At 43.9% G+C, this 27601-nt stretch overlaps 1 protein-coding gene across 2 annotated transcripts; it reads right to left on the minus strand.

Moving 5' to 3' along the window:
* Window positions 1-3822: 3822 nt before the first annotated feature.
* On the minus strand, window positions 3823-27304 carry LOC144158529 (uncharacterized). 2 transcript variants are annotated; one of them, XM_077689448.1, is made up of 6 exons: window positions 26926-27304; window positions 24661-24804; window positions 24536-24598; window positions 17121-17171; window positions 16068-16194; window positions 3823-6365 (listed from the first exon to the last, which is right to left on the minus strand). In XM_077689448.1, the coding sequence occupies exons 2-6, from the start codon at window positions 24743-24745 to the stop codon at window positions 5417-5419; spliced, it is 1275 nt and encodes a 424-aa protein (XP_077545574.1). In that variant the 5' UTR covers window positions 24746-24804; window positions 26926-27304; the 3' UTR covers window positions 3823-5416. The 2 variants fall into 2 exon arrangements, with proteins under 2 accessions (XP_077545574.1, XP_077545575.1); XM_077689449.1 differs by lacking the exon at window positions 3823-6365 and adding an exon at window positions 17714-17815 and having other exon boundaries at window positions 16108-16194.
* Between the last annotated feature and the right edge of the window lie 297 nt (window positions 27305-27601).

Genomic DNA, 27601 nt, shown 5'->3' on the forward strand with positions numbered 1-27601 from the left:
TCCTCCAGCGTCTCCTGTCGTGTGAGCAGACAATCTGAGCCAGAAGAGCTAGATCTTTTGAACCGTTCTTCGGATCTTCTAGCCGCTCTTTGGGAGCGGCAGTTGAGAGACCATGGCTAGGGTGGCTACCGTTGCGGCGGCAGTGAATGATAGATCGGAGGCCGCAATGGCGCAGTGAACGAACTGCGTCTGCATTTTGAAAGTAATAAGAAAATAAACTCCTGTGACCTGTATTGTTCACCAGTTACATTTCCGCGCTCAGCTACATTTCCAGTCAGGAACGAGCCGGATCTTCTGAGCCGCCCAATAAGCCGTTCAGCGGCAGTTCTTGGCACTCTGTTCCCGGCGGCTCTCGGCGGTTCTTTGGGAGACTGCGCCTCGCCGAGGAGAGGCTCTACCAAAGAACCGCCGTTCAATGGCTGCTTGCTCGATCAGAGAACCGTGCTGAACCAGGTGGCTCTGGGGCGAATCGTGTTGGCATACTCGGGTAGAGTTACTAGAGGAGTATCGGCCGACCTGGCCCGGTCTTGTGCGAAACGTTCGCGTCATAGGTTATCGGTGCCAAAAAGCAGACCCATCTCGCTTCAAATAAACTGAGCAAAGTGTTGTTCATAAACCACAATTTCCATTTCATGTATTGAAATTATATTCTTGTATTGTGTTTTCCAGAAACATTTTTTCTGTTGTCACAGCTCGCTAGCCGAAAGCAAGTTTGTTAACTAATAAAGTTGACAAAAGATTTACATATTTTGCTTTATACATCGACCAAGAGTGATGTTGAAATACCACAGACACATAAAAACTTTTGTAATGACGGTAAAGACATTGGCGTCGGCAGAATTTTATATGGAGGAGGGCGAGTTTGTTTCGCGAAGGAATAGGGAGAGGGCATGGGAGATGGGGCGAGTGCTGGGGTAGCTTGGGGGGGCGGGAGGCAAGTTCCTTTTTGCACCCCCCTGCCGATGCCCATGAGTGAAGCCATTTTTTCTGTACAAATACACGAGATGCTGTGACAAGAAAGGTTTCCGTAACAAGGAAAAGTTCTCGCACTTAAATTAAGCAATAATTTAGATTACGCTTAACACAGGTTACAGACTTGAATGAACTGCTAAGTCATTCAAATGAATCGGTTCACTTCAGTGAACAGAGCCATTCTGAGCCGCTCACTGAAGTGAGCTGTTTTGCCCATCTCTATTTTCAGCCCGCCGACGATATGTGACAGTGCTTTACTTGGTGCAAAAAGCTCTGAACACTTTTCTACAAAAGGTTCCCATTAGTGCTGAATCTGTGGAATGACTTCCGGCCTAATTCTTGTGCCATGCTCAAATTTCCAAAGTACAATTTTTTCAATGTTCTGAGCGGGAAGTACAAAATAAGCAGTCACATAAACTAAAATAGCTCAAAACCATGACTCCCTTGGGAATTGACTCTCTCATGGTGCACTAAGCAATGCCAATTTTACAACTGAAATCAAGGAATAGAACCTAAAGTGAGAGCACTACATGGCAAATCACAAGGACACCACCACTGTATGCTCTGTAGCACATACCCTGCGCAACAAGGTTGCGTGAAACAGTACAGACATGTGACCCATGCATTATTCTATATTCTCATCAAAGTTTAGGCACTTCAAATTTTTAAATCATTTGGTAGTAAAGATGTGATGAAGGTTAAGCTGCTACTTCCAAACAATGATGGAGATTCATGGTGCACTTATTACACACCGTCCATTTCTCATACAGGATATCTGTATTTGTTAAACTGGTCTCTTGGCAATGGATCCCTCACCTGCTAAACAAAGTCAAGTGTGCATGCCCTTACCATTACAGATACGACTGAGCACTGTGTACCCGGCATCTATTTCGCATATCTGCATTTCACTGGATGTGCAGGTGATGGATCCACCATCAGCTAGCTGAAGTGAAATGTGCATGGATAGGACTGAGCACTATATAAAATTACGCTTAAAGGACAACATAGGCTAAATTATTTTTCGTTTTAACTGAAATCTCCAACGTTTCTGTGTTTGTTAGGAGACAGAAACAAAAGCTTGATTTTTTTTCTCCTGTTTCCCTCAGATTTTCAAATTATGCAACACAGAACATCACCTATTGTAAAGACGGACCACCCATTAAGTAATTCAGGACTATTCTTCAGATTTGTGTATGGGAGCTACTGCCACAGAGTGCAAAGAAAAAATACACCTGCAATTCTTCAGTACAATGGCTGACTGCAAAGAGTAACACACAGTGCACCAGAACATCGTAATGCTGCCACTAGTCATCATAAAAAGACACAGACAACAAAATGCACTAATATGTTCATCCATATATATTTTCACTGCATTTGTACACCCCTGCTACACTGGGGTCTAAATGTCATTGAACCAAATGTCATTTGGCTCAAATGCCAAGTTGTGCTGCTACACTAGGTTTTTAAATGCCATTTGGCTCAAATGTCATTTGAGCCAAATGAGCACCGAGAGAGACATTTAAAATTTCAAATGCCATTTCCAGCACTCTCGGACGCAGCGTCTTCGATCGGCAATAAAAAATATAATACTTCCGTACGTAAAACAAACAAAATATTTTGTTTGTGAAACTTTGTTCACTGTTTATTTACTTAAAATACGAAATCAACATATTTAATTTTCATACTCTCAAAACCAGTGGGCCAGTTGTAAAAAACACAAACAAAAACAACGCAAGACAGACATATTTAGAGTCAAAACTGGTGTCTCTTCTAAATTGATATCATTTTACTGCCTCGGACTGCTCCTAAGTTTGATTGTTGTATTAGTGTACGAAAACGGAACGGGGCAACAACAGCGCCACTACAGCACAGCGAACAGTTGTGAAAGCTTTCAAATGCCATCGAAATTGTAGTGTAGCACGGCGGATTCTGAATGGCATTTGAAGCAACCCATTTGAGTCAAATGACATTTGGTTCAAATGACATTTGGACCTCAGCTGAAACAAAAACTGAAGAAAATTTCGCCCCCAACAAATCAATTCAGGGAACCTACTTGTAAAGTTCAAAAGCTCAACTGCCTCAAAACCTATTGTCAGCCGAAACTCCAACGTACCTTTACAGTTCCATATATATATACCTCTCTTCCATAAAATGTACAGGGTGGCAATCCCTGTTTGTCCCTTTTGGCATTTCCAGAGTTCAGAAGTAACTGCTTCTACCAAAAGTGGTCTTTTTGTATTCACGGCATTTCAACCTATTGAAAAATGCACTCCTGCTTATGCATTCGTGTCCCTTTAGGTGACCATGTCAGAAGCAAGAACTTTTGTTTTAAAAAGCTCACTGCGTATCTTAGTATGGCCAGTTTTTTATTACACCCAGCCTTATTTTCTCACCAGAACACTCTTGCAGTTCAAAGGTTACGTTCCGCTCTGCCAGAAATAGGAATATAGGTAGCAACTGGTGCAGTTCCTGACATATGTAACAGCCCCTTTTACAACCCAATAGCTAGGCAGGCTACACAAGGTCTTAAACGCCTGTGTATCGCCAAAATGAATATGTCCACTGTTCAGGGAGGGAAATAGAAATACCGTAAAATCCCGAGCAAGCGCCACCCCTGTGGTAACAGATAATTTGAAGAATTTTTGAGGGGGGCCCTTGCTCGGGTCGTCGACCGAAATTCAAAATGGCGGCGTATTATCCCGAGCTACCGCCCCCCCCCTCCCCCAATACCTATCCGGCTGGCTCACGTTTCAGCCAGCTTCGGCCGTGTGCTGGCTACGCATGGGGAAGTGATACTGCACGTGACATACGTAAGCCCAAACAGTTTATTTTGCATCATTCAGTTTAAATTCAGTTTGCAGTTTAAATTGCATCATTCTATAATTTAACATGCAAATATTTAGCAAAAAAGAAAAGAAAATACTAAACAACAAGGTAAGAGGTTTTGTGAAAATGGGTGAAGCACCGGACAAGGTTAAAAAAAAGGCAGGGGGCACTTGCTCCGGATTTGGCGCAAATTTCAAATCACTCGAGAATGGAGGGAGGGGGGGGGGTGCTTGTCCGGGTAGGGGCGCTTGCTCGGGATTTTACGGTAAAATTTTATTGTACCCAACAAGAAAAAAAGGAGGGAGAAAGAGGATATTTCAGAAGAGGATATTTGTAAGCAACGCTTTCTTTAGACAGTACAAACCCGGGGCTTCTCTTCAATAAGTGATCTTTTATGCTTAAAACTTGGTTCATTCAGAAGATTGCCTTGTTAAAATAACGCTGACACCACTAAAATAACCCACATAATTAGGTAAATGAAGAATGGCCATGCGACCCACTAGCTCATTTCATGCACTAGAACCCACGACGTATTATGGGCAGCTGTGCGATAGGATCAGGCCAGCAAAAGCAAACACAAGTTAGACAGGGCTTACAAGCTTGCAGAACGAGACATTTTGGCCTAAATTTAATACATTTTCTTTCTACAGCAGCAAAAATGGCGCGAAAACAATAGAAGTTCCGAGCAAACATGCGAGCAGAAAGCACCAGTCTGTACTGCGTACACTAGGCTGATTATAGCTGCCCAGCCATTCAGCACATTCAGCTTCCACTTGCCAAGTGGCATAAGCGACAAAGTCTTTTGTGACCCTGTTTGTTCAACATACCCAATGTTCCACGAAACAGTTACTCTAAATTGTAAAAAAGCTAGCCAGGTACAAATCCGGTCCAAAACAAAGGGACGGCGGACAGCGGTCCTGAACAGTATCATTGCATCATCTAGAAGGGCTGACGGTAAACAAAACGTTTCCCTGTTCACTCCAGCCTAGGTCACCATACTTACATTCACTTTGGTACCTGTCCAGGATATGTCATCGCAACCATCACAAAAAACACAATTCAGTGGAAGAATCACAATTTTTGCCTAAATTGTTCAATTTCTCAGTGAATAAAGCAGTTTGCTTCCAAAGAACCAACAACTTTTGAATTAAACAACCTTGTATTCCATCTTCATCGACCCTTTAACAAGCTATACTTTTAAAACAAAGGCTGGAAACAAAGCGTTTTAACCACAGTGCAATGCTTTTATTATACCAAGCATGCTTCTTGGAAAACCTTTGCTAACATACATGGTATACAAATGACTTTTCACCGGTATGCAATTGCTCATGCCTAACCTAATCTTGACTCACAAAAGAACTCTTCGGGCAACTGGTAATCAAGTATTGCACCAAAAAAATACCATTTGTAATTACGCAAATGTCCTTTTAAAAGCTGTTCTCATATCTCTACAAAATGTTTGCTGGCGCAAGAGCGCAATTGTTCGTGATTAACCAGGCAGAATCTACTAGCGGAGCTCTCTTGAATGCCTCTACACAAGTAGGACCAGGCCACAGTGCATTTTTGATGAGTAACCAAGTATCTTCTTTCAGTAGAGCTCTTCCACCACATTACACACCTATAGTTTCTCACCACAGTGAATTTTTTCATGCCGAACCAAGTTTACTCTTTGAGTAAAGCTCTTCTGACAGACGTTACACACAAAGGGCCTATCACCAGAGTGCAATCTTTCATGATTAACCAGGTCGCCTCTTTGAGTATAGCTTTTTTGACAAACGGTGCACACGTAAGGTCTTTCGCCAGAGTGCAATTTTTCATGTTTAACCAGGTGGGACCTTTGATTAAAGCCCTTTTGACAGACACTACATACAAATGGCCTCTCACCAGAGTGCACTCTTTCATGAGTAATCAGGTCGCTTCTTTGGGCGTAGTTCTTCTGACAGATGCTGCATCTGTAGGGATTTTCGCCAGAGTGCAATCTTTCATGTTTAACCAGGCTGCCTTTCTGAGTAAAGCTTTTCTGACAGATACTACAAGTGTATGGCTTCTCACCAGAGTGCGATCTTTCATGAGCGACTAGGTCGCCTCTTTGACTATAGCTCTTCTGACAGATGGTGCACACATAGGGCCTCTCACCAGAGTGCAGTCTTTCATGTTTAACCAGGTGGCATCTTTGAGTGAAGCTCTTCTGACAGGTGCTACACACATAGGGTCTTTCATTTGAGTGCAGTCTTTCATGATTAACTAGGCTGCCTCTTTGAGTAAAACTCTTCTGACAGATGCTACACACATACGGTCTCTCACCAGAGTGTACCCTTTCATGAATAACCAGGTGAGTTCTTTGAGTAAAGCTTTTTGAACAGATGCTGCACATGTAGCGCCTCTCGCCAGTATGCACTCTCATGTGGGTGTCCAGGTTCCACTTCTTCCGAAAGACTTGATTGCAAACACTGCAGACGTAGGGTGTCTCACTAGCACACACTTTCTCATTAATAGATGAATGGTTGCACCGTTGGCCAGCTGGGCAGGAACAAGGCTTCCATCCAAACTGGACTGTCTCACTCTCACTGGAAAAATGCAAAGTGGGTAGAATGAGACACAAAGTTAAAAATGGCATAAGAACAGTGAATGAAACAAGCTGAGTGCCAACTCCTTGCTCTAACAAATTAGTTTCCTGGCCAATAAACGCAGTACCGGATAAACCCAAGTCATCTAAAAATGTAGTTTTTGAGGAGTGCCATGACCACTTTAATCCAAAATTGCTTGACTGACTTACAATTAAATAAATATTTTGCAGTACATCACACATACATAAATCCAAGTACATTGAATGTTTAAAATTTCTGCAAAATAAAAATAAAATCTAGTTAGGTAGTTATAAACCCGGTCCAAAGAATGCCAACTTAATAACCTTTCTGAATGAAATATATGAAATAACCTCTTCTGAATGAAATAACCTTTATGAATGAAATAACCACTTCTATGAAATATATGGCAAATGCAAATACACCATCAGAAGTTTATGTGCTACTGTAATTTGCAAGTTTTCCAATGAGCTTCCTAAAACTGAGCCATTTTAATGGCCCACAAAATGTAGCAAGAACATGTCTTAGCACTAATCAACACAATCGTAGCATAGCCAGTGACCAAGTTCCAACTCTCATTGCATGAGCAATGAAGAGTTCATGTTTCAAAAAATTTTCACTGTCAACTTGTCCCCCGGGCCACAGAACAGACAACATAAGCACGTGTGGCTGCTATTGTGCTGCCTTCAATATGCAGCCAATGCTGCGAGAGAGACACCTAGTCAAATCCTGTGGTGACGCACCAGGTGCATCGTGCTGTTTCAATGGAACGCATGCATCCATTTGCCACTTGTACGCATTGTAAAGTGGAGTGTGCAGCCAGTGTGGGGCAAAAGAGGATGGAATGAAAATAATGGTGACAAATGGACAACGAAGGGAGTGTTATGCAGTCAACGTGGTGCTGAAATGAACAAACACGACCACAAAGGCTGTTAACATGCAAACTATGGTTGTCACGGTGTATAACGCATGGGTGAGAAATGCAGTCTTGTGGACATCTAAACCTGGAGCAAGGCATGTGCTTCAGGTCTAGGCTAAGGTATAATGTTCTAAAAGAGGGTAGTGGGTCAGAGAGAACCCATGGGTGAGGCCTCTCACATCGACCCCACGACATGACAAACTGGAGCAAAGGCTGCACGGAATGCAATACGCGCAGCATTTGCAATGCTGAAAACGCCATGTGCACTTGGTGTTGCGCCGGTAAGGGAAGCGCGCATCTCCGCAGCATGTTTTCTGAAAACGTATTCTCAAATTAAGACAAGATGCAGAGAAAGGTGAAAAGGCAGGCGCGCTAACAGCTAGTGCGAAAAGGTAAACCTGACCCAACGAGTCCAGACAAATGGCCACATGACTATGCGGCTGATTTCAAGACTAAAAGCTTACGAAGACGGCAGAAGTAGCAAAAATATGAATAGGTACATAATTAATTTCCCATTACATTTTAACAGCGAAGCCGTTTAAGCTTTTAGTTCTGCCATGAAGTGTTACCAGAAAACTATCACCATCAGTTCAGGGCGAAAATGCTAGCCACGAAGAGCCAGGGAAAGTGGCCAGAAGGCAAGGATCTCATGAGCAGGTGTTGGGGGCATATGGAAGAAAAAATGTGATTAAAAATGTCCCAGGCATCGAACACAGGACCTTTATGACATGAAACCAGCAACCTAAACAGTGGGCCAACCCAAATGCCCGAAAGGGACAATGATAGCGGCGAGGAACAACAGCACGTGCAGCCAATTAGAAAAAAAACGGTTGTGTTGGCATGCACGGCGCAACACCTACAAAGGAAAATAGACCAGATAGGGATTTTCACAAGTATTAGAACTAAATGGGTTGGTTTCGAAGCGGAAAAAAATAAATAAACCTAACAACAAATTTAGGCACCCATAGCATGCAAAAACAATCCCATCTCAGCTTCCCAGGCTGCCTCACTACGAGACAGGAGGGCAAATGCCCACATGGGTTTGTGATGTTGGAAATAAATTATAAACGAATGAAAAAAGCAATAACCACACACCCAAAATTAAGCACAACAGAAAACATAAGACCGTTGCCGTAAAAGACAAAGAAAAAAATCCAGCGAGAAAACGCCTCCCATGGTCAGAATCGAACCTCGCTGCCTCGCGTTATGAAGACGGTGTTATGAAAATGCACAAATGGGTTTGGGAGGTTGAAAATAAAAAATCTAAATAAAAAGGCGATAAGCTAACCCCCTGAATTAAACACGACAGAAAAAAATTAAAAGACTGCTGATGCACGAAACAAAGAGAGGCAAACCCGGGGGAAAAACACCTCCTGTGATGGGAATCTAACATGGCTTCCCCACGTTATGAAACCGGCTTTAATGCGATAGCCTTCGTGGTGCGACCTTCCGTGTGCTGCTCTCCTCACCTGTTCACATGCATTTGTGCCAGAAGTGGGGAGCAGAAACACGAAATTTTCCGCTAGAGAAGCCAAATTTGTGAAGCCAGTCACTGCAGGTTCTAGAGCATGCTAACACAGTTCACCTTGGCAGAGATGGGAAAGCCTGCAGACAAAACAATCCAGGCCTGCCAGTCAAGGAGAACTTTCATCGGCAAATTTGGAAGTCCATGTGAGGTGCAACAGCCAGGTCTCCAACAAAGGAAAAGGGGCTGCAAGATCTGCTGTTCCTTCAGCCTTGCACATTAGTGCAAGCTGCACCAATTTTTTATTTCAGGTAATTCAGGACACAATCGCATTTTGGAATTAAGGTCAGGCAAACAATTGCGGCACATGCACACTTACACAGTTGTAACAGAAACCCCTGAATAGAAGCCCGATAAGATGTATTTTGTTAAGCACAGTTTTGTTTGTGAAGTATATATATATATATATATATATATATATCCCTGAAAGCTAGACTTAACTACACCTATGGCGAATTTAGTGGTAGCGGTTTAAAGGAATCGCGAAATTTTGTGTACGGTCGAAGAAAAGTTTAGTTGTGGTGCCTACAAACAACTCCATTCGAGCACATTGCGTGCTGGCTGCAACTATTCTGCCTTCACCTGCAGCATTACATCCATTATGCTGTCACTGCAGAGTTTCCTGGAGCTGAAGAACACAGTAAATTTGTCCTCCAACTTCTTCACTGCTCTGAAGAGCTCCTGCAAATATAACTACCCTCTCTTGTCACATATCACAGCAATATGCTTCTCTTATTTGGAGTTCCCAAAAATAAGGCCTTGCGGGGCATGCAGTCACGTTCTGGAAACTTTCCAGCAACGCATTAACCGCTCAATGCTTACGCGCTTTGCATACTCTCTGTGCTCAGAAAGAATAGAATTAGCATGCGCTTCGCCGCGCTTTTCTTTATCAATGATGTCCACTGCATCATCCTTGGCTTATTCTGGAGCACTAACATCCTGCGCAGTCAGAGGAAAACTTATTTCTCCCGTAGCCCCATTGAGGTCACTGTTTCCTGAACATATACTGTCCTGAAAAAGTTATGAAACCACACAAAATTAACGACAGCTAGAAACTGCGCGTGGTCATTAAACCCACATGATTGCCTGACTATAACAAAATATTACCCAATAGATCCTATCATAATATATTAGATCCCTGACTGCTTAGATAGACTGCTTCTCAGCGGTAACAATGTGCTGGAACATCGTCACTCTTAGGCCATCTGCAAATGAATCGCTTCAAAATCCACCTAGTAACAAAATTCATTACAGTAGTGTTTTCCTGGTGCAATGACACACAGTTTCTGTTGCAATGCGGGGTGTCATCGCCTTGATGAGGCAGTTGATAGTCAAAGTGTACACCAATATAAATTCTTTTTGGCATAAGGGCTACCACTAGAAGATTTTCATTTCTTCTAGACCATACGACTTTCCTTTTTCCACTTATAGCCTTTTCCCCGCCCTGAGCAAAGCAGTGTCAGTGCTGTTGACGTCTCAGCTTTCCTACTTCTGACGAGTTTAGTCCACTCCATTGAAAACCAACGTCAAAGCACCCAAATATAGCCAACGTCGTGTATCATGTCCACATGACTCTAGAGTTTCATAGAAAATGAAACGCTATGCGCATAAACAAGCCCATGTAGCAGCGAAGGCAGCCAGCCCGGCCAACCCACGTGACTACAGTGCAGTCACCAACACCTATGTCCCATCTACACTCACCGCCTCACTGCAATGCATGGGGTGCTCCAGCTCCTGAACCCACTACCCACTTCTAGATCACTATAACTCAGGTTAGCAAGAGAAAGAGATGAGATGCTCACTGGTTCTTTGAGATCCACCAATGAATCCTCAAGTAATTTCTTTTGTTCTGCCAGCGTTATAACTTGCAGTGTGCTTTGATTTCCCATAGTCCGTCATAAACGTTTTGTTGATTGTGGGGTTTAACGAGCTCAATCTACACTTAGGCAATGAGGCACGTCATCGTAGAGGGCTCCAGGTTAATTTCAACTGCCTCTGTTCTTTAACGTGTGCTGAAATCTCGAGAAGTGCACATCTTCACTATTCGCTGCTCCATCAGAAAAACAGCCACCACGGGGCCAGGATCGAACACGCATCCTTGGACTCAGCAGCACAACGCCATAGCCACTGAGCACTGTGGTGGGTGCATAAATGTGGTGTTGTTGATTCAAAACTTCAACTTGCTACGCTGCTATAGCTACCATTACAAGCTGGGCATCAAACAACCCCCCCCCCGTCATGGGTTATCAATAGAGGATCTGCTCTTCCCATAGACACAACTGTAAAAAATAAAGTTGAATTCACCTGACATGGCTCTGATGCAAATTAAACCTTGAAAAACGTGAATGAGCCTGGTACCATAATGCCGCGAACTAGGCATTGGGTTTGTTTGTTTATGTTTTGTTTTAATGCCCGGCCAATATCGTGACGATATCAACACTGCTGTAAATGTGTGGCCGAGCACTAGCACATTTGCAAGCATGCATAGCCAGAGTTACTGGTAGTTGTGCTATACCAGTGTGTTTTGGGTGCCTTGCTCCAACATTTACAGAGCTTATATAAATTAGGGACAATTATTTCTCTCCACTCTAAGTCGGATTTGGCCAGTGCTGAGCCTAAAGTGTACTAGTGAGAACAAAATTCATGATGAGGTCAATCAACAATGACAATTATGACTTTTAATGACCCAAGGTCAATGAGAGCAAAAAACCCTAAAAATAATTAAATAAAAGTGGTGCGAAGGTTACTACAGTCGGTCAGTAAGAATAAAAGTGAAACCAATTTTTAAAAACTGGAGATGGGTGGTGTACAGGGCCATGTTGTGATTATGCATGATGTAGAACGTGTAAAAATATATATTCTCCGGTAACTCAAAAAATTGGCCGCGTATCTGCTGCTTTTGTTGCAAATGTTGACAAAAGATGATAGTCTTTGCCGACATTTGCCAAGTAAATGCCTCCCTTCGCTTTCCCACTCACCTCTTATGCTGTTCCTCTTCCATCGCGCTCCTCTCAAGGTAAAATCGCTAAAGTTTTGCTCAAGTCAATTTAAATTTACCGCGCTCCACTCTTCCAGGCCGGGTGCCTCGATGCCATCGCTGCCGTACGGCGGAGACGCGCATGAATTGAGGCGGCCTACTTCAATGCTTATGGTACCGTGCTTCCCAAGTCCCATGCGTTCCAAGCACAACGTGGAGCCTATCTAGTGGAACCTTTCGTAACTGTTGCCCTTTGATTTCTTAAAAGGCCACCAGGACTTATAGTAGCGCGGGCGACAGCAGCGACGGCAGAGTGAATTTTTTTTCTGCAGTGGATGTAGTAGTTCATTTCGTAAAAATCAAGCATCGATAATTTTTTATAAAAGAACACTGCAAATATCACTTGTAATTTTGTTCTTATATTTGCGTAATGTCTTGTTCTTATTCAACAATGTTGACAAGTATGAACATTACACCGGACTTAGACAGGCAGATTTAGCTGTGACTATATAAGACTATTGCGCAGGCATTGTTTTACTTAGACCGGGTTGCTGAATCGGGTCACAGACAGACAGACAGAAAAACAGACATACAGACAGATCAAAATTTCTGGGTTTAAGTAGCGCAAGAAAGACTATCGTCTTTCAAAGTACTTAAAGGGAATCTTGCAATCACTGGGGTAAAAAACAATGACTATAATGGAATATGTCAGTATAGTTCTTGGAAATGTTTGTACAAGACTGTGGCCAGTGCTTTGCATTGAATTATATGTAAATTATAAGCAGGGATTCTCCACACACTGCTGCACACAGGGCTCTTGAAAAACCAGTAGGCAGGTGAGAGTAGGCTTCATGTCAGTGGCCTATTCATAACCCGAGGCTAGTTTGAAGAATCTCTTTTGCTTGCCTCTTATGTATACGCCTATATGTGGCTTTATAGTGTACAGCTTGTAGTTTGTCTGTCCCATGTTTACTACTGGTGTTGCTTTAGTCTCCTTTGTAGAAATGGCTGTAAGTCCTCGTAGAGAACACGTAGGACATCTGCTTTACAGCGCAGTGCAGCAACAGCACTACCCTGCTCAGCAATTTTATGGGCCAGAATAATGCTGTGTTGAAGACACTCAACACAAAACAATGCTCAATTTTAGGGCATAGGCAGGCATCATGGCCTTTAAGAGTCAGTGTAGCACAACACTTTGTAGGTCGGTCTTAGTGCAATGCCATGATAATGCTTAGATTGTGTAAAGATAACGAATTTTGTTTTGTGCTTCTTTCTCACGGGAATCGATAGACCATTTAGTTTTATATCAGGGTCTGTCTGGATCCCACACCTCAAAGAAAATACACCGCACGTAGCGTTTTCTTATTTTAAAACCATGGTTGCCTGCTCAGGCAGCAAGTTTTTTAACACCCAGTTGGACCTATTGTTAAAGTAGAATTCTGTTAAGAAGAGGGCAGTGGTCTTGAGTTTGAAGCTCCTAGAGGAGAATAAATTTTTAATCTGCCAAGATACCAAGAAGTCTGTATCGCCTTCCTTCATGACTGCGCAGCTGCATTTAACGTGGATGCCAAATTTTCACTTCACAGGAACTTACTTCTCCTTGGTGGTTCCCATAACATGGCTAATCAACAATTTGGCAAAGACAATTAACAACTTAATTGACTGCCTAAACTTCTGATTTAAGGTTGCCCAAGTATTTTGCACACATTCCCTTGAGACTGACTCAATAGGATGCACAGCAGCAAATCTCAAATGATTCAGGTATATCTCACTGATGAATCATCCCACTCTTTCTGAATACAGTTATCTAAACAAGTTCATACACAAATTTGTCGTCAACCTCGCTAAATATTGATATGCTGCACATGACAGCCAGTTAGACGGGGAAAAAAATTAAGCACTGTTACAGAGATGCTGCAGTGAAACTAAACCTGCGTGATGTTTGGATTACACTGCCAGGAATACTTCAGCCAAATACTACACGTGCACATAAAGCGGCTCACTAGCAAAGCTCTATGAAAGGTGCAGCAATACTAACTGGCTGTTTACAAATTTCCCTCATTATGCACCGCTTTGATTATGGCATTACACTGGCGGCTGTCCTATGCCATTCAATGTCACAGATTTCTCCCATTCCTGGGGATGATCTGCCGTCGGTGGCGCTCTGCACCAACCTGTTCTATGCCTGAACCTGTACGTGCAGTTCTGGCGTTTTCTCATGCTTCAAGTGCGCACAAACTTCGAGGGACAAACTGAACATTTCGCTTTCAACCAGATCATTTGACAACAGGCATTTACTGCTTCAAAAATGCTCTAGCAGACTCAGCACAAGGTTATGAGCAGGCACAAATGCCTGTTTTGTTTCACACCACACTGGAAATAGATTACTGCACGATGCTAAGAAACAGAAAACTCGCTGGCCTGGATATCTACAGTTTAGTCCACTTATAACAATATCCATGTACCAAGGAAATTCTATAAATATAACAGATAATTGTTAAAAGCGATTGCGAGAAAAAAAGATTAAACTGCACTAGAAACATTTTACTTGCCTGCATGCAAGGTCGTACTACTACTTATTTGTGGAAAAGAAGCCGTTTGCGGCCAGCCTTGATTGCCGCATGGAACGCTGGTACACATATTTTTTAAGCGCATCTATAAGTGCTTCACCAAGCTGAGCTAAAGCTCCATGGCAGAAATGAAGTCCCCGAGGGACTGTGTCATGCGTTGGGCCTCCTGCGAAGACACTACCTTAGTAGCCCGCGCCACCGTACTGCCAGAGTCATCAGTGTCACCACTGTCCACACCACATAGCCGCACAATGATCGCCTCTTCAGTGAAGCACACGGATGTTTCCAAAACATCAGCCCTGATGTAACTTCCATGGAAAAACGGGGGTAGTTAAAGACGGGCACCCAGTGAAATTCAAAGCAGTGTGCATGTGACACAGCAAGCGAACGTGGGAGCAAGTGGCGCCGCGATTTAACGAGCAGACGCGGGGACGATGATGAAGAAGCAGCACCGGGAGGGGGATTCAGAGAACTGCTCTTCTCCTTCGCTACCTCGTAAGCGGCCCAGTCGACTTGTTTACTGAGGGGTTGAAGGGATGCTAGGCGCATCGTGGCTCACAGAGCATGCTGTTTGCACGGTAAGTGGGTGGCAGCTTGCAGTTTTGGCGCAGGCTGGAACCAGATTCAATCGTTATATCCGATATTGCGGCACTGGAGCATTGTACTAAGTGGTTTATTTTACCATAGAAAGCATACTGAAGCGGACGGTGCCATAGTTTGTTCATTGTTATATCCGATATATTGATACAAATGGTATTGTTGTAAGTGGACTCGATTGTACATCAAAAGCCGCCAAGGACAACATCGCGAGCCGCCCCCCTCTCTGGGAGGCCGCGCAGCCTTCAGCGTGTGGTCCAGGCTGGGAACAACATTGAAAACTTTTTCAGTTCACGTTGGTACAGCGATACTGAACATACTTTTATATCTCTTGCCGAAGGAGCTTGCTGGGGCAATAAACTTGACTCCAAAATGCATTCTGAATTGTCAGTGCTAAGTGCTTCAGGGTCCCTTGAAGCTAGCAAGCACTAGTTTCCCTACTTCATGCACTTTGCCAGGTTCTTGCTGCATCAGGGTACACTGGCATTGCCGAACATCACCTGAATGCCTGAAAAGATGCTTGCATTCTTCCTGTGCCATCTTATTTACTAGCCTAAATAAAAAGACAGCTTTCTCATTATGCCAATGACAATGGTTAATACATTGCACTATTTGCCAATCAAATCTTTTAATTTAGGCATTTGATACTTTGTTGAGACTATAACTATGCTGAAATTAAATGTGGTACGGTTGCTACAGCTGCCCATGTTCCTGGGGCTACTGGCACCATTCCCATTCATATGTCCAGGAGTGCGCTGCATTACATTTCCTGCATTTCATTAGATCCCTTCAGTGAGCACAGTGACTTCCTGTGTTAAGCCCATCGCGGTGGCTCAGTGGATCTGAGCCCAAGGATGCGGGTTTGATCCCAGATGCAGTGGCTGCTTTTTAGATGGAAGCAAAAAGCAAGAACGTCCATGCGTCAAGATTTCAGTGCACAGTAAGATACCTAGGTAGTCGAAACCAATCCAGAGCCCTCTGCTAAGCTGCCCAGCGTGTTGAGCTTCATAATCAATCATATATTTGCTTTGTTCGGCCAGGGTCTCCACAGTGTTGATGTTATGCAAGGAACTGCATTGGTAGCATTGCCACCCACCCTGTGTTGCTAGACTCTGGACCACAGGAGTAGGTGTGAAGAGCACCCTCGACTGCAAGAACTGCGCCATCTCCTGAAGCAGCGAATTCCTCCGGGGCACGAACATGGGTGTTCTCCACATCCAGAACTGAATAAAAAAAATTAAATGTCAAGACGGCTGAAGGCAATGAGTGTTATACAAACCCTCAGACAGGAGCTATACATGTATGCTCTTACGATATTTTGCCTCCAGAGAATATTTAAAAGCATTCGCAAAATTTTATTGATGCGGCAATTTATCCCCAAGCAGTGTTAACCTTGTAAAGGAATAAATGCTCACAATAAATGCTTGCCTTATCTAGACACGAGTTTGAAAGATGGGGTTTATGGATACGGCGAGATGGCTCAAGCAGCTACCCTTCACACTGTTTTGTTGCACACAAGCAAATGTAGATACTTTTGTTAGGTATAAATTTGTCCTGAAAAAAAAAATGGAGTCCAACAGTACTGCGCTGCATTGCTAGTACACTGCAGCTACTACTTCAGATCGTGACATTTTACCGTGGAGCTGTTTATGTCTGCTTCTACATATAGCATGCATTACTATCCGGCTTACAGTGAAAATTTTGCACACCTAAGAGCTGGTGTTTTGTGTTTCCTTCTTGAAGGGCTCCTGATGTTGTCTTTCTGGTGGTGCTATTCCAGCCCAGCTCGAAGGGCTTCCAGGGTGACTTTTTACAGGAGAGGTGTATAAGTCTGACCCCCCAGTATTTTGTATGGTAAAGCCGCTTTGCTCTGCACTACTTGGCAATGCTCTCCTTGTACTCAGCCCAGCTTCTCTGCTCATCATTTTTCAGAGTGCAAGGGCACTAACATTTTTTGTAAAAGAAATGGCTGCACAGTGAGAATTCTCTATTGATCACAGTCACAAATCTCAATTTTTATTTATTTCGGGACAAGAAGCTGCTGCATTATGTGAAACCCTCGCTACGGCAAGTGGCATACAGAGCAACAAATATGCTGCAATTAGCCTAACACAATACTTCACAAGCAGGCATGCTCGACAGAACTCACCAGTTTCCAGAAAGGCTGCTGGAAACCCCTCCCACTGTTGTCCATGTGTTCCTGCATAAAAACAGAACACATATACAATGTCATTAGATCACCCAGAAGGTGAAAGATGGGGATGCATGTGCTGTAAACAAGTTATGAATAACAGGTAAATAGCCTCAGAATGGCAAGACAGCACACCTAATATCTGCATGCTAATTAAGAAAGCAAGCCAGATTCTTCTCAACCAAGCATAAAAAGCGTAGAAACTCATTATGCTGGCATACGCGGCACATGGCAAGCAGCATGTAACACTAACTGAAAATAACATGTAGCTGGTCACATTCAATATAAAAAGAAGTTTTGCACACCCTTTAACGATTACACCGTACTGCATGCCTAGACTGAGACTTTTAGGCCCAACTTCTCCAAACCCCTTTCATAAGAACTAGCGTCTCCTACAATTACTGTGATTGAGTAATAGTGGGCTTTAATGCACCGAAGCTACACCTCCGAGATGCACCATAGTGGAGGGCTCCAGCTTAATTTTGACACAATTTACTATCTTGAATGTGCCCCAAAATCTCGACACATTGGCATTTTTGCTTTTCACCTACATCAGAAAAGCAGCTGCCACATCCAAGATCAGACCCGTGTCCTTGGGCTCCGCAGCACATGTCAGCCACTAAGCCACTGCGGTAGGTACATTTCCTGAGAACCTATAAGGCACATGTAATATTGAGCAACTTACATCAGTCATTGAACCTACACAAAAGCTCCTCTCGCAAGCAAAAGTGCCCAGCTTTTATCAAGTGCTGCATTGAAGGACGACACCATTTGCATTGTATTCCCTAAGCCACTTCCAACCTAGTTTGGCATGCCAGTGGTGGACTTCTTTGAGCAGTGCAGAATGCTTACGTGAAACTTTGAATGCAGGACCTTTGCACATAACAGAGGTCATAAGCGCAAATCTAGTCTACAAGTAAAAAGCCAGCTATTTTGAAGCCTGAGTAAATTAAATATGACTTGCGACTGCTGCCCTCGTCACACAACAGAAATGCTGCTTTCTCACAATCTTTCAAACATTTTGGTCTCGCCAAAGGTGTGCGATTATCTCTAAAAGGAAAGGGCAGGAAATAAATGGAACTAGGGCCCGGGAATAAACAGTTATGCTTGTTTACAGTACAGTTTCTAGGCACCATGTGTACTTTAATGTTCAATTTCAAAATACGCTTTCTCGGTGTGTTTCATTTATTGGCAGTTGTGGGTTTACGAAGCCAAGCACCATGAAAACAAAATTTCCCTCAACAAACTGACAACATAGTGTCCCCTAGTGACATGTTCACGTTAAACACCCCTCAAAGCAACCAAAGCTGATGTAATTTTTCAAGCGGACTTGAATGTGTGATGTGTGATCTAAATGCTCCACATTAAACCCCACCTTAAAGGACACTTGCAAGGCTTTCTTGCAGGTACTTTTCCGGCTTGACATCTGTTCATTGTGTCATGCAGAGATAGACATGAAAAGAATTATAAAGATCTGTGCTGAATTGAGAGTTATTCAAGTTTTAAATTTATAAATACAAGCAAATTGAACTTTGCTCTCTCTCTCTATAGAAAACTGGGAGACTGCCACTCGCTCCCACTCTCATCGATGACGATGCATCACGGGACCAATAAGGCCAGCGAAAATTGCCCCGTTCCGAAAGTTTTAAGCCCATGGTTGCCTGACCTGGGAAGCTCCTTTCCACGCTTTTTGACGGCAGGGTTCGTACAGGATCCAGGGACAAGAATTCAAGGATGTTCAATATTTTCAAGGCCCTGCCAAGGCATTCCCAAGGGTGCAGGGAAGCAGATGTACTAACACTTCACTACTGTTTTCACATGCACAACATACGCTTCTTTACATCTCAAAAAATGGCCTCAAGAAAAGTCTGGAATAGCTCCACCCTTTGGAAGTGAACAAGTTACCCCCCCAAGTAATAGTGAGGGAGCTTTACAAAAGCCACGCCATCCTGAACTTTTTCGAGCTCTGCAAGTCTCTTAATACACAGTCTCGAATAGCGAGGGACAGAATACCCGCTGCCATTCTCATCCCCCAAATTTTTGTGTTAATTAAGGGAGGGGAGGGGGAGGACTGACTACTGGTTTTGCCCACCATCACACCCATCAAAATAAAATATTCGAGTAAAGCTTAAGAGCTGGATACACTCTGTTTGCTTATCTGAGCTCATTTCTATTTCCCCCTGGAGTGCCAACAACATTCGTTTTTGAAAAATAGTGAGGAATAGTAATGATTTGTATGCTTTGTTGAGGAGAATACCAGGGGAAGGTGAAGATATGTAAAATGAATAACAGGATGAGGCAATTCAGAAAGCAGAATGGAAAATTTGAAGGGGACTTATGCTAATTTACGCCTCGTCCAATAGAGGGATTTCGTACCGTACGAACCGATGTGTAAGGCAGCACGCCTGTGCTCTCAAGCTCACTTTAAATTTAAAAAGCATGTTTTTGATGGGGAATGTGCGGGTCCACACTGATATAAGCCACAAAAACCCAGTCAAGCAATCAGGTCTCCTCTTTGTTGCCCAAAAAAAATCAAGGGTTTTCAAGGAGAAGGAAGGATTCCAGGCTTTCAAGGCTCTTGAAAACTTAATTTACAATTTCAAGGGTTTTCAAGGTTTTTAAGGACCCGTACGAACCTTGTGACTGTCATTCAACGGCACCATGCTGATACACGCCAACAAGTAGGAGAAGGCAGAGACGTATGCCGAAGTCACCTTCTCATCGGTGCATTGATGTATGTTGCTAGGCTTATTTTTCTGAACTCTACCATACTGTTCAAGTTATTTTTGGTTACCAAGGCATCTGTTCATACCAAAATCTAGCTTCAAGTTATGCCCCCAGTGATTCAAAGTGTGAAGTGTGTGCACTGCCTTGCTGCTGAGACTCGACCTGAAGTCCACTTTTGGGTTCACAGAAAGCCGAGAAACAATCATGTACATATCACGGTTTAAAGGGACACTAAAGGGTAAAAACAAGTTGGCCTGCATCGACAGATTACGATGCCGGGAATATAAATACACCATTCTCGCAAGCAGCAGTTGTTTATTAATGCCGAAAACACCAGAAATGTCAAAACGGGTGTTGATAGCCAGTATTGGGTATCACGGTTTGTGACGTCACGAAAGTTCAGAATGGCAAGAGCGCATTGGAGAAACATCTGTAAATGTTTACCTCAAATAAACAGTTCTTTGGTGGTTGAGCCCATAAAATAAATGCAAATAACAACTGCACAAAAGCTCAATTTATTTAAAAAACACACGCAACAGCTTTTACACATTGCGAGGCAGGCTGCTTCCCTAACTCTTTAGAGACAGCCCCATGTTTTCAGTTTCATTTTGGAAAAGACGTGCTCTAAACTGGTGCACAATTAGAGAAGTCAATAATGTACGATGGTGAATGCTTGAGCTTCCGCAAGCAATAATCTCAACAGGAAGTGGCAAATGGAACAAGATGTCTAACCGACCCACTTGAACTTCTAATCATCCGTTTTTCGCGCTCTGATGTTGCGATCGGTAATGCATGCAGCACCCGACTAGAACCTTATCGTCCGTGAAAGGTCAACGGGTAATTACCTTGTGATCATCCGTTCGCAGCAAGCCACTGCTGATAATTCATTAATACCGCATAGCTCTACATTTGGGCACGGGGGAAGTGGGGACAACTGCTCAATCATAATATTCGCAGGCCGTAATATGTGGCCGGCAGTTTATGGAAGGAGCGTACAAAAAAAAAATCTTCACTGTCAGCTTACCGAGTTCGACTGCTGGAAGCATAGAGCACAGTCGCAAGTGATCGCATTTCACTCATGTGCTTTTTGCCCCATCAGGAAGGCCCCAGCGCGGGAGCTTGCTAGAGCGGCGTTGGATTCTCAGCGCCATACCTGTTTCACGTTATCACTCAGTGGGCAGCAGTTGAGGGGGTGTTGTTGGCGTAGGCATCAGTAGTATGTCAAAAAGCATTTCTCATCCCGCCGGGGACCAATCGTAAAAAACCAAGCCAGCACCCTCAGCCAGACGAAACGCCGGTGGCAGCCACGGCTCGCGAACTTAAAAGCCACTGCGGCCAGAGTGCGAGCGCCTAGACCACAGAGGTGCCTCCCTCTTAGTTTGTGACGCAATGATTCCGTAACGAAAAAATGAAAGGGAAGCAGGTGAGAGAAATGCCAACTTTGCTTTATTTCTGAACAAATAACGCATCGCTGCTCGTCGAACAAAAGTCAATAAGCTAAGAAACGTATGATCTTTTTGAGTTAAAAGAAAATTTCATTGAGCAATTAGTGTCCCTTTAAAAAAACTTGTAAGATGCTCTCCCCCCCCCCCCAAAAAAACAAGAAGCCCTCACAGGGTTGAACCGCCAAGCTTCAAAACAAGAGGATGGTGCTTTAATCACTTGGCCATTTCAGCAACGAGGTGTGGAACAAAAATTTGGGCATACGATACCTGTGTGTCAACAAATTCGTGTGTGTAGTTCTTGTCCTTTTTACGAAATTGTGAAAGTGATAACGTTTATCTCGAACCAATTTTCCAGATTACCCTAGTCATGCTAATACTACAAGAAATTAAGCCAGAGCTCCCTCGTTTAACTCATAAAAAGCTATCACACAGTAGCACGCTCCTTCACGTAGACCAAATTAGTCATGAAAGGAATGCATCACTAGAGTTAATGTTGCCTTTGGTAACAGCTTTCCAATAAAATTGTTTGGTTTGAATTGGTCTCATGGCAGCCGACTGCTGCTGGAGAAAAAAGGTGTGGTTGTTTTTTGGTGAATGGTATGGTGCTTCTGAGTGTGCAAGCGCATCCTTAAACGTCAAGACGCCCGAAGCGGACTGACAACCCTGAAGCTGCAGTCCACTTTGCGATACCCGCTGACTACACCACTTCAGACTTATCTGTATAGCATAGACATCATCATATAGAATGCAGATGGACAATTTAGCATGCATTTTGGCTAAGCATGCAGACGCCACACGATGCCGAGAGCGATTTATTGTAACACGGCCTGAGAGGGCACACAAGCACTCGAAGCGGGCAGTAGTGTCCGCCCTCTGTTATCATCTGGGGTTAAGGTTTTAAGCTTCAAGAAAAAAATATGACCTAATGCATTATTTAGGCTCTTTTGGGCGGTATAATGACATATACAAAATATTGCAGGCTCAACCAATCATAGGGTGCATGAGGTCCTCACGTCATTCTGGCGGCTTCGGGTGTGACATAGGCAGTGTCGCATTTGCTTGTATTTGTAGACGTGAAAATTGAATAACGATCTCATTTATGCACCGATCCTGATACTTCTTTTGTGTGTGTATCTGAACAACATGAACCACAGACACAGGACCCAAAAAGTACCTGCAAGAAAAGCGTTGCAGGGCTCCTTTAAAGGGGCCATGCAGACAAAACACGTTTGGTTCATTCAAAAGATTGCCTCGTCAGAATCCTACTGACACGACTTTTAACGCACACTCCGCTCAAATAAGCTATATAATTAGGAAAAAAAAGGAACGACCATGCGACCCACCAGCTAATTAATTCCCCGTACCTGAACCTACGTCATATGCCCAGCTGTGCGATTGGCTGAGGCCCGCAAAAGAACATGCAAATTTGGCAGTCTTGGATAAAACCAGTGCTAATTCAGACAAAGACGAAGAAAGTAGTAGAAGACGAAGAAATTAGGCAGGGCTTGTTAGTTTGCCGAGCAAGCTATTTGCACTTAAATGCAATCCATATTCATTTTACAGCCGTAAAATGGTGCAATAAACAATGAAAGATGCAAAAATACACATAAGCATAGAAGTACCGATGCTCACTGCAGTTGGTACTGGGCGCACTAAGCTTGTTTTTAGCTACACAGCAGTCCAACGCTTTGTAGTTGTCTTACACGACACTGGCGTATTGGCATAAGTGACGTTGTCTTACGCAACTCGGTTTGTCAAGGATACCCCATGTTTCACGAAACGGTTACTTTCTACAGCAACAAAAACAAGAAAGGTGTGAATACCATCAAAAACAAAGCAATGGCGGACAACGGTCCATGGCTGAGTATGGTAGCGCCATCTCAGGAGGACTGAGGGCAAGCAAGGCTGCAGAGCCCAGTGATGCAGTAATAGTTCGTTTGAATACGCGCACATATGGCTTCATGGCAGACGTCACGGAAACACACGATTTAGTGGGAGAATGAAAATTTTAACCTAAATTGATTATTTTCTCAGTGAAGACTGCATCATTCGCTGCCGGACAAGCGCTGGGGGCACTATAAAACACAAAATCTTTCGAATAAAACGAACTTGTATTTCGTCTGCATGGCCCCTTTAAGGAGCTCTGATCACGATGAACTGAATTCATGTTTACAGGTCTATGGATAGGCCGCGGGTGATTCATTTGGTCGAAGAGCTGTATGATGAATGCCATACAGTAACGCCCACCTTAAGGAGCACGGATGATGATAACCTAAATACCCGTTCTCAGGTCTTTGGGTAGCCCATGGGTGATTCATTCGGTGGATGAGCTGTATGTTAAATGCCAAATGCCCACCTTAAGGAGCTCTGCTGATGACGACCTGAATTCACATTAACAGGTCCACAGGTAGGGAAAGGGCAATTTGTTCAGCCAAAGAGTAAGCAGTTATGAAGGCACAGGCTTGTGAGCGTAATCGTGAGCATGCTCATGAGCATAACGAGGTCCCTGAAGTTCGCCAGGCAGAAGTGGAGACCAACAAGAGAAAAAAGCCTCAGTTGTCATTGTGCATTGTGTGTTCACTGTCAAGCTTCAAATTTCACCTTTTCATTTAAGAAAAGGACGAATAATTTTTTTTCTACACAGAAAAAGAAGCATACGGTATATTTTTTGTTGTTTTCCTCGTGTTTCCTTCTAAGAGGGGAACGGACACCTAAAAGTCTCGCCTGATGATGGTACAGCAGCATGTGGAAAATTCTTCACTGGAAATACGAGGTTTTTACACTTTCCCAAAAATGTAGAAAAACTGCCCCTAGGCCATGAGTCTCCGCCCAGTAGACATCTACAACCAAATTAAGAACATGTGAAATACTTCGGTATATGCGGAAATCTGCACGATCTTTATGGGACTTCCATAGAAAATGTAGCTGCTGCAACACGAGCCCAACCCTTAGCCATGACAGTACCGAGGTGGTAATTAAGAGATTCTATTTGCTGTAGCCCATACTAAAGTGGCATACTCATTGTACTTTAAATTTCACACGAGAAATCCTCAGCTTCAGATTATCATCGTACCAAAATTGTACACAAATCACCCGAAAAATTATTCGACATCGATGCTACAGTGGGAATTATTCCTTTCACTTTGTTGATGGCTGCATACTAAAGTGCTTATGTAAGTAAAAAAAATGCAGGAAACTAACCTGAAAATTCCTCGCCCGTTTGGGAGCTTTGGCTGATGAGCACCGTGGAAGTACACTGTGTACCTGAAAAGAAAATCCAGTCAGTGTTTCGCACATCCAACAGTTAAAAAGAATGGGGACGATACCTATGGCAGTGGTGGCAATGGACGCCTGTATGCTCTGGCTGCGGGACACATGGCGGCTGCAAACTGCATCTGGAGGTGCTGCCATGATGCAGCTTTAGGCTTCTATGAAGTTGAGCATGGAATGCCTGCTGTTGATATTGTGTCCTATAAAACAGAAGCAAACAGCCACGGGTAAAAATTTACACAATAAAACGAGGTGCCAAGAGTGGCCGTCATAATACAATTCCTAGTTTTATTTACCTAAAGACAATGGCATGCACACAATTTAGCCAACCAGAGTTGCCTTTTAAACCAATTGTGTACCTAAAAGAGATGAGCTTCCTTAGCATGAAAAACAGCTCACAGTCCATCCATCCATTCTTCCCTCCCTCCTGCGGTACACCAGACTGCAAAAGCTACAGCTCTAGCGTAAAATACAGATCAAGTGCCCCCACCCATGCAAGCACCCCCCTCTCATAATCTGAGTATTTTGAGTTCTTGCGCACTACCAAACACCGCCCGTTGATGGCCCAAACCAGTGAAACCGAAACCGGCCAGGAACACTTCTGACTGCACTCTTGTCTACACAAAAATGCAACCCAAATTCACAGGGTAGTCGTTAATTCCGCACACACTCACCATTTTGTTACTGTCACCTGACATAGCCGAATGTGCTTTTGAATTTGTGACAACGGTGGTTCATGACATGCATTCGTAATGAAAGCCAAACAACACCGGAAGATTTCTGAGAGCCACCAATGCCTTTTGCTCCCCTGTGAACGCCCTCCGAACATGTCACGAGTACACCTTATACATCATCTCAAAAATGGACCAGACAATGGCAATCTCTGGCTAACAGGACCAACAACATGGTTGACGGGAACACTGTATTAATTGCTAACACTGGTTGCGTCAAGAGGGGCTTCACCGTCTTCATCTTTACTAAAAATGTGTTTTTCTCCAACGAATTGCATTCTTTTCTTTTTCGGCTGGGTTGGGAGGGGGGGGGGGGATAGGAGGTAATTGGTTAACATTTACATTCCACCATTCTGAATTAGAGTAGTTCCGAACAAGGGTTCGCTCTCTGAAATTTCCTGACCTATCCGCACTTCAAGGGGGGGGGGGGGGGGGGGGGGGGGGCGCTTGCTTGGTATTTTAGTGTCTCAGAGATGTCTTGCCATTCCAAGCTTCTGTCGCTCCGGCATTTCTGAGCTCTTTAAACTCAAAATTTCTCATGTCACCCATTGCAAGGAAGCACACCATCTGGTGCTTCCTTGAGACAAGTATTCTTTAAAAACACTGCTCCTACAGCTGCTTGTGTGCCACTATGGTATAATATCTGCTTTGAAAGGGAAGACTCAAATTCGAATTCCACACAGGGCAACTGTTCTTTCTTCGCAGTTAAAAATTTGTCACGTTTTCTGTGAACAGGATTCTGCCAGTGAATTTTTTTCCGCTCTGGTTATTCCTACAACTGGCCCACGTCTGAAGCACAGCACCTCTGAGTTTGGTTGGATTGGGTTTGATAGGATCGTGTTTGGTGTAGTTGGACTAGGTTCGATTAGGTTCATTGCAGTTGGGCTGGGTTGGGTTAGATTACGTTACGTTGGGCTGTGTTAGTTTAGAGAATAACTAAGGCTTCGCTCGCTAGGATCGGTGAAGTTAGGTTACGTTAGGCATGCGTTATGTTACATTTGGCACGCGTGTTTGTGACTTGATTTACAGAGTGGTCGCAGGTGGGTATATCATTGGCCATCCATAAGAAATAGAGGTAAATACAGGTCGGTTTAGTTTACTTCACGTGATAATAACTATTCAGTTAGTTTTAGGACTCTCAGGCTTTCCTGGAAACTGCCGTCAGAAATTCTAGATGGTAATTCTCCCGGCTGCCGTGAGACCAGACACAGCCTGAAAGGTGCACAATGTACGCAACTCAATCCTACCAAAAAGATTGCAGCAACTGTAACAACATTGTTTTCAAGCCGCAACGTTTTCTAAAACACACGTAGGTATAGTTTCCCAGTACGAAGTATTTTTTTCGCGATTCCACCGGCCCGTGTGCGGTTTTGACAGCGGGCGCCGAGCTACGACGCAACCACACTGGAAACGATTAGTTTCGGCCACCGCTTGCACGGTCCGTAAACTTTAGCTCATTGCTATAGTACCTCGCGTATATTAGCATGCATCGATTACCGCACGGTTCTGATTTCAACCCAGCACAGATCTCAAGGCGGTATTTACAAAGTCGATTTGCAGGTTTAACGGCTACGTGTTGAGTAACGTTACCTGGAATCGGTAATCCAAGGAACCGTGATCGCTCCTCGACCGCGGCCGGTACCCGCGGCTTCGGGATGCTGCTGATATATACGTCACTTCACTCAACTAAAAGCAACGGCAGCCGTAGGGTATTTTCAATGGAAGGAACACACACTGCTGGGCAGCTAGGTGACACAACCACCCCGAGCGATGAACGACGGGCCGTTTCAGAAACTGCACGGAGGTCCGCGTCGGTGTGTCAGCAGCAGCTCACGGGGCGTCTTCACAGGCGCAGAGAACACGAGTTTGGCCGCGTTTAAGCCCTGTACCATGAGCGAATCTTCCGAACTACACCGACGCTCATGAGCCACAACTACGGTGAAAGTACTAGACCACGGCTAAACCGTTATGCCAGCCCTATTGGGTTAAAACTGATTGAAGGACATTGTCGCAGTGGTGGCGCTACATTCAAGGTTTATTGATGGCCATGTTGATGCACACGCCTGGTTTAAGCTAAGGTGTTTGGAGTGGTTCCGGCGTCGTCTGCTATGAGATAACGCCTTTCTCCACTCAAAAGCCCGCAAGCGGAGGATATCAAGCTTCATTAGCCACTGATACAGGCCCCCGTACTATGCGTGACCCCACAGAATTACTAGGCCGCGATGTTGTGCTGTTCCCACAGGAGCAGCCACTTTCTATGGAAGTT

This window comes from Haemaphysalis longicornis, unplaced genomic scaffold (genome assembly GCF_048455015.1).
Source record: "Haemaphysalis longicornis isolate Haplotype H1 unplaced genomic scaffold, Haemaphysalis longicornis Haplotype H1 scaffold_10, whole genome shotgun sequence".
NCBI lineage: Eukaryota > Metazoa > Arthropoda > Arachnida > Ixodida > Ixodidae > Haemaphysalis > Haemaphysalis longicornis.